Source organism: Cyanistes caeruleus, chromosome 30, assembly GCF_971803275.1.
Source record: "Cyanistes caeruleus chromosome 30, bCyaCae1.hap1.1, whole genome shotgun sequence".
NCBI classification, from domain to species: Eukaryota; Metazoa; Chordata; class Aves; order Passeriformes; family Paridae; genus Cyanistes; species Cyanistes caeruleus.
Window position 1 is genome coordinate 1,894,431 of NC_141730.1, and position 9,530 is coordinate 1,903,960.

The following is a 9,530-nucleotide window of genomic DNA, read 5'->3' on the forward strand; positions in this document are numbered from 1 at the left end:
CTGCCACCACAGCCACTCTGTCCTTGCCACAGTCCCTGCCACCATGGTCAGTCACCCTGTCCCCACCAAAGCCACTCCGTCCCTCTCACAACCCCTCTGTGGCCATTCTGTCCCCACCGTGACCACCCTGTCCCCAGCACGGCCACCACAGCCAGTCTGTCCCCACACAGCCACTGTCCCCCTGCCACCAGGGCCACCCTGTCCCCTCTGGAACCGCTGTCCTCACCACAGCCACTCTCTCCTCACCACGACCACCGCATCTTCATCTCGGCCACCACAGCCACACTGTTCCCACACAACCGCTTTGCCCACTTGTCACTACGGCCACCCTGTCCCCACCACGGCCACCCTGTCCCCACCACGGCCACCCTGTCCCCACCACGGCCACCCTGTTCCCCTGCCCCCCCGTGTCCTCCTCGCGGGGCGGGGCTGCCCCGGGGCGCGGTGGCGGCTCTGTCCCAGCCCTGGCCGCGGCCCCGGCGGATCCCGCCCCGGGGGCGGGCGGTGCCGGGCGGTCCCGGGCGGTCCCGGGCCGCCCCCGGCCGCGGTGACATCAGCCGTGAAAAGGGCGCGGGCGGCGGCATCCGGCACTGCCGCCCCGGGAGCGCGGGACCGGCGCCGCAGGTAGGGAGGGGCTGGCACCGGGCACCGGGCGCAGGTGGGCACGTGATGGATCGGGACGGCACCGGGAGAGACACGGGCACCGGGACGGAGATGCGGACCGGGACTGCCACAGGGGCGGAGATGGGGAGCGGCTCGGGAACGGCCACTCAGCCCCCGGGGCGCGCCCAGTGTCCCCTGGGGTTGTTCCCCGGGGTTGTTCCCCCGGGTTGTTCCCCGGGGTTGTTCCCCGGTGTTGTTCCCGGGGTTGTTCCCCGGGGTTGTTCCCGGGGTTGTTCCCCGGGGTTGTTCCCCCGGGTTGTTCCCGGGGTTGTTCCCCCGCCCGCCCCGGTAGCGGTTGCGGCCGGACCGCGCCCGCGGGGCCGCCGGGACACGCGGCCGCGCCCGGGAAACGGGACCGGGGCGCGGCTTCCGGCCCCGCCGCGCTGGGAGCCCCGGGGCGCGCCCGCGGCGCTGGCTCCGCTCCCCTCCCCGCCGCGTCCTCCCCGGGGTCCCCTCCCCGCTGGCTCCGGGCGGCTCTGGGGACCCCAGGGTGGTCGAGCCCTGGGTACGGCCCCTCCCTGCTGTCCCCGGCGCGTGTCGGGGGTCCCCAAGGTGGCCCTGTGCTGGTTGAGGTCCCCTCTCTGTTGGCACTGGAGGGTCTCAGGGGTTCCCAGGGTGGCTCGGTCCCCTCAGGGTTGGGTACAGCCGCCTCCCTGCCAGTCCTGGGAGAGAGCTCAGGGGTGCCCAGGCTGTCTCTGGAGACCCCCGGGTCCTACCTGGGACCCTCGCTGTCCCCACGATGGCCGGAGGGTCCCCAGCCCCGGTCGCGCTGGGCGCAGCCCCCTCCCGCGGGCTCCGGAGGTCGCCAGGGCAGCGGGGCTGGGTCCGGGTGTGTCCCCCTCCCGCCTGGTCAAGCCCCGGCTGGGTCGGGAAATGATCCCAGTTCCAGCTCCTCTTTGTTTCCCAACGCTTTGGCCCCCGGCCGGACTCTCCCCGCGGGGTCCCCGTGCCCCAGGCCTCGCCCCGGAGACCCCCGCGGCCGCCCAAGGCTTTGGCTCTGGGGGCACACCCGGCTGGGCTTGGTTTTCCTCTTGTCCCCAAGAGCAGCACGTCCTGGGGCTGCTCCTGGTGACAGGACCCCCGAGCCTGCAGCCTGGTGTGTGACAGGGGCGGGCTGTGCCCCGAGCTGGGCCTGGCACCCCCGGCTGTGGGCTGGGCTACCCCGGGCCAGCAACTGCCACATGTCCCCAGCTGGGACAGGGACACCGGGACAGGCAGGGCCACCCGCACGTGTTCTGGCTTCTCAGTGCCCCCAAATGCCAGCAGGGCAGGACAGGGTGTGGGGGCAAGGCATGTGGTGTGCCCACCACGACACTGGTGGGCAGAGGGGACAGAGAGACCCCGGGGGCTCGGGACACCCTGGCTGTACGGGCAGGGCCGCTCTGCTCGCGTTCCCCGTGGGCACAACCTCCCTTATCTCCGGCATGGATGGCACCGCTCCAGAGGCACCTTGGCCCAGGCAGCACCTGGCCAGGGGTGGGGTCTGGCTGCCCCGCCGGGGTGGGGACGCTGCTGCCATCAGCCCTGGCCCCGCGCTCCTGCGCCAGTCCCGGATCTGGCTCCAGGCCCGAGCAAACGGGTGAGATCCGCAAACAAGCTCCGACCGGCCCCCGGCGCCTGCCAAGCCCGTGCGCGGCGGCGGGGCCGAGCCGAGGGACGGGGATGCTCGGAGTGGAGCCCGGTCAGGCACAGAGAGCTCGCGGTGCTGCCCGCCCCGCCTGGGAACAGCTGCCCCTTGGGTGGGCACACACCCAGCGCCGCTCCTGGCCAGCTGGGCAGGAAGGGGGCAGAGCCTGGGCAGCGCCTGGCACGGGTGATAAGGCTCCGTGCCGGACGTCCAGGCAGGATGGGACTCTGCCACACCGGGGTCACGGGGACCGTGCCGGGTGCTCCGGTGCCACCAGAGCCGCTGATGGGGTCCCATCCCTGCAGACCCCCCTGCCGTCAGCATGGCAAACCGGGGCCCCTCCTACGGGCTGAGCCGGGAGGTGCAGCAGAAGATCGACCGGCAGTACGACCCCGAGCTGGAGCAGGTGCTGGTGCGCTGGATCCTGGCGCAGTGCGGCGGCGATGGCGGCAGCGCGGTGGCACAGCCGGCACCTGGCAGGGACGGCTTCCAGCAGTGGCTGAAGGATGGCACGGTGAGTACCCCCGGGGCCAGCCGGGGCAGGGAGTGACCGTGCCGCACGCCTGACCCGTCCCTGCCTGCAGGTGCTGTGCCGGCTCATCAACAGCCTCCACCCTCGGGGACAAGCGCCCGTGGCCAAAATCCAGGCGTCGGCCATGGCCTTCAAGCAGATGGAGCAGATCTCGCAGTTTCTGCAGGCGGCTGAGCGCTACGGCATCGCGGCCACCGACATCTTCCAGACCGTGGATCTCTGGGAAGGTGAGTGACCCGGAGGCCGAGGTGTGGGACAGGGACGAGGATGGAGACGGAGCTGAGCCTGCTGTGGGTCTTCCAGGGAAGAACATGGCGTGCGTGCAGAGGACCCTGATGAACCTGGGCAGCCTGGCCGTGGCCAAGGGTGATGGGCTCTTCGTGGGAGACCCCAACTGGTTCCCCAAGTAGGTGGGGGTGCTGGAGGTGGGGGAGGAGGCCGGGCTGCGGGGTCCCGTGGGGATGCTGACACCTCCTGTGCCCGCAGGAAGTCGCAGGAGAACCGGCGCGTCTTCTCCGAGGACAAGCTGAAGGAGGGCCAGAGCGTCATCGGGCTGCAGATGGGCACCAACCGGGGCGCCTCGCAGGCTGGCATGACGGGCTACGGGATGCCCCGCCAGATCCTCTGAGGCCCTCCGGACCCCCCCATGCCCCCAAACTGCCTTAACCCCCGCCGTGGACCAGCCGGGTGCCCCCCGGCCCGGGCAGCCGCCCGCTCGCCAGTTTTGTCAGGACCAAAGTCATTTTTTATTATTATTATTTGGCTGGGTGGGGGCGGCGCCGCTGCACCCACCCCACCACCCCGCAGTGCCTTGGGGGCTGCTGGAGGGCCCCCCCAGCGTGTTGGGGAGCGACCCCCGTGCCCCAATAAACGGTTCCTCTTCTTTCCAGGCCTGTGGTTGTGATTTGGGGCTGGGGGCTCCTGCTGGGTTACAAGGGGGGGACCCCGGTCAGGCGGTGCAGGGACCTGCAGCAGCCACGTGAAGGGGCGGGGCCTCGCCAGAGGAGGCGGGGCTTGGGGGGTCAGCTCAGAGGTCAGAGGGGCGGGACAATGAGGGGGTGGGGCTATGCTGATGAGGGGGCGGGGCTTGGGCGGAGTCAGCTCCGAGGTCGGAGGGGCGGGACAATGAGGGGGTGGGCCCATGTGATGAGGGGGCGGGGCTTGAATGGGCGTGGCAAAGAGCAGCGGGAGGGGAGGGAACGTCACTGGTGACTCTCCCACGACCTCCGAGGGGCGGGGGTCGCTCGTGTTCGTGTGGGGGCACTTGAAGGGGTCTGTGCCAGGAGGGCACCGCACCGGGTGACGCAGCTCGGCCAAGCCCCGCCTCTTTCAGCCTGAGCCCCGCCCCTCCCGCCTGAGGCACCGCCCCCAAATCCCAGCCCGTTCCGGGACGCTCTGTGAGAAGTTTGGGCGTTGCCGTGGCAACAGTGTCTGTCCCGACCATCGCGACAGCGGCTTCGGGCACATTGCCGGTCCCGGGAGGACGGGACAGCCCCGGGCTCGGGCAGCGCCATGGCAGCCGCGACTGCCGGCACCGGATCCCGGTCCCTCCGTGCAGGGGGCTCCTCCCGGGGATCCCTCCTCGCCCGCCGCCTCCAGCTTTCCCCGCCGGGATTGCAGTCCGTCCGTCCGTCCCCGTGCCTCCCCCCCGGGCTCCCCAGCCCCCCCTCACCCGACAGAATGTTCGGCTGCTCCCGCTGACCCCCGGCCCCTCCGGCCCCTCCGAGCCTCCCCCGCCACCCCGCGGGGATCCCGGCAGAGGGATCAGAGCTCCCGCCGGGACTCGGCGGTGTCGGGGGAGCTCCAGCTGGAGGGGGGGATTCGGATCCCTCAAACTTTTATTTTCTGCAGGTCACGGGCTCCAGCAGCGCTGTCGTGATTTCCCAGGATGTACCAAAACATCCTCAAGAGATTCCCTCCTTCAAGCCCAAGCTCAAGACCATTCAAGTCATCACCAAGGACGTGATCCGGGAACTCGTGTAAGGCTGGGCCCGAGCCCTGAGGGCTTTTGGGCGAATGGGTGTCTCCGCAGCATCCCAAAATCTCCGGGCAGCGGGGATCGGCGGTGTGCCCGGGGCTGCTGCCCCCGCACCCCAGCCTGGTGCCGCTTTCAGCGCACTTGCCCTTCCTGCCTCCCCCCAGGCCGGGAGAGCCGGGTCCCCACGGCTCCGCCAGCGCTTCCTGCCTTGCTCTGGGCTGCCTCGGTGGCCGAGGGGGCGGCTCGGGCAGCTCAGGGAGCACAGCGAGCCCTCGGGCTCTGGGTGACACTCAGCTCTGTCCCCGTGCTCCCCAGCGTTCCCCAGGAGAAACCCAAAGCGTGTCTCATCATCGGCGAGAAGGACTATGAGAGGATCAAGGAGTCAGCTCGAGCCCCGAGCGAGGAGGAGCGCTGGGACAGGCTGAAGAGCCTGAAAGCCAGACAGGACGCTGCTTTCGTAGGCATCTCCCCTCCTGCTCGCCCCTTTGGCCGCTCCGCCGTGCGGGGCTGGTGGCTTCCCCCAGGGGCTCCCGTTTGTGCCCCGTGGTTTGGGGCTCAGGGGAGGCTGCCGGGCTCGGGGCTCCAGGGAGAGCTGGGCAGCATCCCTGGGATGTGCCCGGCGCTGCCGGCCTCGCACGGGCACGGGCTGTGTGGCCAGAGGGGTGCGAAGGGGGGCCCACGGCCGGGCCGGGGCCCCTGGAGCCCGTCCCGTCCCCGCTCCGTGCCGGGAGCGCGGCGGCTCCAGCGGGAGCCCTGCGAGCCCTCGGGAAGGTGGCCGGGGTTGGGCAGCGCTCGCTGTGCTCGCAGGAAGCCCTGCAAAAGGCCAAGAGCGAGGAGCAGAGAAAGGCAGAGCTGCAGGACGAGAGGCAGCGGCGGAGAGACGTGCAAGAGGAGCTGCAGCAGGAGGAGCAGCAGCTGCTGCAGCGGGCGGCCAGGATGAGGCTGGAGCAGGAGGAAGAGATCCGGGCGCTGAACACGGTAGGGCCAGCGCTCCCCGCTGCCGGCCGGCACCGCCCGAGCCTGCCCTGCTCCTCGTGCTGCCGGGCTCTTCCTCTCCTCGCCTCGGGCCCTGCTCCCCGTGTCCCGCAGCGGCTCCGAGCCACAGAGGCCTCGCGTCCCCACAGCTGTTCCTGGAAGCCAAGTGCAACATGATCTGGGACAAGCAGCTCCTGGAGAAGCGCACGATCCGCAAGGAACTGGCGGACGAGGAGAAGCGGCTGGACAAGATGATGCTGCTGGAGTGGGAGAAGGGCAGCGAGGTGCAGGAGGAGCTGGAGTGCCAAAGGAAGCGGGAGCTGCTGAGGTGGGCAGGAGGCTCCCTGCTGCCCACGGAGGCGCCCGGGCCGTGCCAAGCCCAGCAGCCGTGGCCGTGCCGGCGTTGCCAGCACGGGGAGCGCGATGGGGCCAGAGGGAGCCTCCTGCTCTCCTGTCGCCAGAGCCAGGCAGGACATCGCCAAACAGATGGAGCAGAACGCAGAGCAGCGAGCGCTCAGGGAGGAGGAGCTGTACCAGGAGGGCCAGAGGCACCTGGAGCGGCTGGAGCAGATGAAGAGGGAGGATCGCAAGGTGGGAGCAGGGAACAGGGGGCTGCAGGGAGCTTTCCAGGCGGCTGCAAAGGCTCTGCCAGGGCTGGCTCAGCCACACGCGGGCCATGGGGACAGCAGGCAGCAGCAGCACAGCTCTGCGCCCTTGGGGACTCTGCGGCAGCCCCGGCACGCGGCCCAAAGCCTCCCCAGCCTGGGCGAGGACAAGGAGGAGGGAGCACTCGGCCCCGTGGCCTCCAACCGTGCGGGCCATTTCCAGGCCTGGCAGCAGGAACAGGAGCGACGAAAGCAAATCCATGCCGAGATTAAACAATTCAACGAGGAGAGCCAGAGGCTGCAGGAGGAGCAGCGGGAGCGGGAGAGGCTGGACGAGGAGCGGGCGCTGGAGCAGCAGCGGCAGAAAGATGTGAGAGCAGCGGGGTCCTGCTGGGCTGGGCAGGGGCTGCAGGAGCTGCTCTGGGGGGCTGTCCCCTCCTGGGGCTCTGTCCCTCTCCCCTGGCTCTGTCCCTCACCCCGGGCTCTGTCCCTCACCCCTGGCTCTGTCCCTCACCCCGGGCTCTGTCCCTCACCCCTGGCTCTGTCCCTCACCCCTGGCTCTGTCCCTCACCCCGGGCTCTGTCCCTCACCCCTGGCTCTGTCCCTCACCCCGGGCTCTGTCCCTCACCCCGGGCTCTGTCCCTCACCCCGGGCTCTGTCCCTCACCCCTGGCTCTGTCCCTCACCCCTGGCTCTGTCCCTCACTCCGGGCTCTGTCCCTCACCCCGGGCTCTGTCCCTCACCCCGGGCTCTGTCCCTCACCCCGGGCTCTGTCCCTCACCCCGGGCTCTGTCCCCGTAGGAGCGCGATGCTGCCTTGGAGGCGGAGAAGGAACGGCTGCGGCTGGAGAAGGAGAAGGAGCTGGCCCGGCTCAGGGTGACGCAGGAGCGGGCCCAGGACTGGCTGGCAGAGCGGGTGAGTGGCCCAGGCACGGGTGACGCTCCCCTGGCACCGTCGCTGTCCCCGGCCCGGCCAAGGGGCAGCGGCCCCGGGTGCGGGGGGTCGGCAGGAGCAGCCCCCGGCTGCGGGGCACGTCCTGGAGCGGTGGCGGCAGAGGCAGAGCCACGGCCCGGGGCTGCCAGAGCCGGCCCGGGGGGAAGGCCAGCCCTGCCCCCTGTTTGGGCAGGATGCTCTGAGGGCCAAGAGGAACCAAGAGGCCGCCGAGCGGGAATGGCGGCGGCAGGAGCTGCAGAAGGCGCGCAAGAAGGCCGAGCTGGAGCAGCAGCTGAGGCAGGAGCGGCTGCAGCAGGTGGCCCAGAAGGAAGAGTACGTGGCCATGCAGCTGGAGCAGGAGCGCCAGGAGTTCCAGAGGGTGCTCAGGTGAGGCACACGGGGCCGAGGCCCGGCTCAGCTCGTGGCCGGGCCGCTCCCGCTTGCAGCCGGGGGCTGCGGGGGCTCCAGCGGCAGCCCAGGCGCTGGGCCAGGGCCCCTGGGGCAGCTGCGGCTCTCCCGCAGGGCCCAGCAGGAGCAGCTGGAGCGGGAGAAGCTGCAGTGGGAGCAGCGGCAGCTCCGGCAGCGCGCTCACGCCCAATACCTGCGGAGGCAGATCCAGGAGCTGCAGCAGCAGCGGCAGCGGCAGCGGGAGGCTCTGATCGAGGAGGGCCGGCAGCAGCAGCACGAGGCTCGGCAGCGCAGCCAGCGCCTCGCCCGCTTCGGGCAGCAGAAGCTGCAGGAGCTCAGGTCAGGGGCTGCCGCTGCCGCCGCTTCCCTGCGCTCCCCGAATCCTTCCTGCTGGCCCAGCCTGGGCCCCCTCCCGGCTCCCTCGGCATCCTCAGCAAACGGGAGCCGCTGCAGGGCCACGCTCCCGCAGCCATCGGGAGCCCGATGCCTTCTTTCCTCTGCAGAGCCACCGGCATGCCCGAGAAGTTCTGTGCCCAGGTGGAGCGCAAAGCCCAGAAGCGAGCCAAGGCAATCCTCTCCTAGGCCCAGCCCCGCCAGCAACCAGCTCCAGTTCCCCACCGATTTGGGGCTCCTTTTCCATTCCCATTTCCATTTCCATTTCCATTTCCATTTCCATTTCCGTTTCCATTTCCATTTCCATTTTCCTGTGTTCCACAGTGGGGTGTAACCAGACTCTGAGTTCTGCTCCCATCTCCAGCATCCTGTTGAGCTGGCAGTGGATGGGTCCAGCTGGAGCTGCCCAGTGCACGGGAAGCCCTGGGGCTCTCAGAAAGGGAAGGGAAGGAGGCAAAGCCTGCAGAGAAATGTTTGTTTGTCTGCCCAAAGTGCTGACTGCACCCAGCCCAAGCACCACTGCACCATCGTGGCTCCAAGGTCTCCAGCCTGTGGACACCCAGGCCATCAAGGATTGCCCAAAACATCCCAAGAGTTGTAGGAATTCTTGATTGTGAAATTCCCTGCCCTGGGGGAGGTACTGATCATTCCTCAATCTGACCAAATGTAATCCGGGCTCTTTGGGGCTTTGAGACGTCACCACCACTCGAGGGAGCCAGAGGAGGACCAGACCTTCCCCAGGACCATTTCTTTCACCATCAACAGGACTTCATCCACCCCCCCCGCCCCCGACCGACAGGATGCCAGGCTGGATTTTGCCTTTGTGGTTTTAACCCAGTTTTCCTGTATCATTGCATTTATTGTAATCTTTCCATGGAGTTGTAATTCTGACCTGAAATCTCTCTCGAGGTATTTGTGTGGTGTTCATTTCTCCTGCTGGTTTGCTTTCAAACCAGCACATCCATTGGCTGAGTTTTCCAATAAATTACATTTTCTGTGTATTCCATGGGGCTCTTGCTCCCAATGCTCCCAGTCCTGGAGGAGTTTTCCTGCTGCTTTTATCTGCAGGACCATGGAGAGGACATGGGATGGAAAACCCTGACAGGACAGGGATGGGAGTGAAAAGGAACAATAACCACCAGAGGAAATTCAACAAGGATAAATCTGCTCCAGTGTTCCGTGGGCTCAGTCAGAACAGGAGGGATGATGACACTTCCCATCCTCTGGAAGGGAAATGGTGCCATGAGCAGGACTAGAGGAGCCCTGGCTCCTTCCAGATGGGCCAAAGGGGCGCTGGGATCTCCTGGATGCTGTGGATCCATGGATTGGGGCACAGCAGGGCCACGGGAGCACAACATCCCCTGATGCCAGCGAGAATCCATCCCCGTTCCTGCGGGATGCCAGCAGGGACTGAGCT

General features: G+C 68.5%; 2 protein-coding genes across 3 annotated transcripts; both read left to right on the forward strand.

Moving 5' to 3' along the window:
- The first annotated feature begins 509 nt into the window (after nucleotides 1-509).
- TAGLN2 (transgelin 2) lies at nucleotides 510-3,711 on the forward strand. Its single transcript, XM_086866374.1, has 5 exons — nucleotides 510-624; nucleotides 2,596-2,804; nucleotides 2,875-3,049; nucleotides 3,126-3,228; nucleotides 3,309-3,711. Exons 2-5 carry the CDS (start codon nucleotides 2,613-2,615, stop codon nucleotides 3,448-3,450), a joined length of 612 nt encoding a protein of 203 aa, XP_086722500.1. The 5' UTR covers nucleotides 510-624; nucleotides 2,596-2,612; the 3' UTR covers nucleotides 3,451-3,711.
- A 463-nt stretch (nucleotides 3,712-4,174) lies between these two features.
- Nucleotides 4,175-9,114, forward strand: LOC147648803 (uncharacterized). Of its 2 annotated transcripts, none has more exons than XM_086866304.1 (11): nucleotides 4,175-4,445; nucleotides 4,674-4,801; nucleotides 5,116-5,257; nucleotides 5,608-5,778; nucleotides 5,925-6,103; nucleotides 6,237-6,366; nucleotides 6,604-6,750; nucleotides 7,181-7,294; nucleotides 7,506-7,699; nucleotides 7,835-8,059; nucleotides 8,224-9,114. In XM_086866304.1, exons 1-11 carry the CDS (start codon nucleotides 4,335-4,337, stop codon nucleotides 8,300-8,302), a joined length of 1,620 nt encoding a protein of 539 aa, XP_086722430.1. In that variant the 5' UTR covers nucleotides 4,175-4,334; the 3' UTR covers nucleotides 8,303-9,114. The 2 variants fall into 2 exon arrangements, 1 of the variants encoding a protein (XP_086722430.1); XR_015279891.1 differs by having other exon boundaries at nucleotides 4,210-4,445; nucleotides 7,926-8,059.
- Nucleotides 9,115-9,530: the final 416 nt, after the last annotated feature.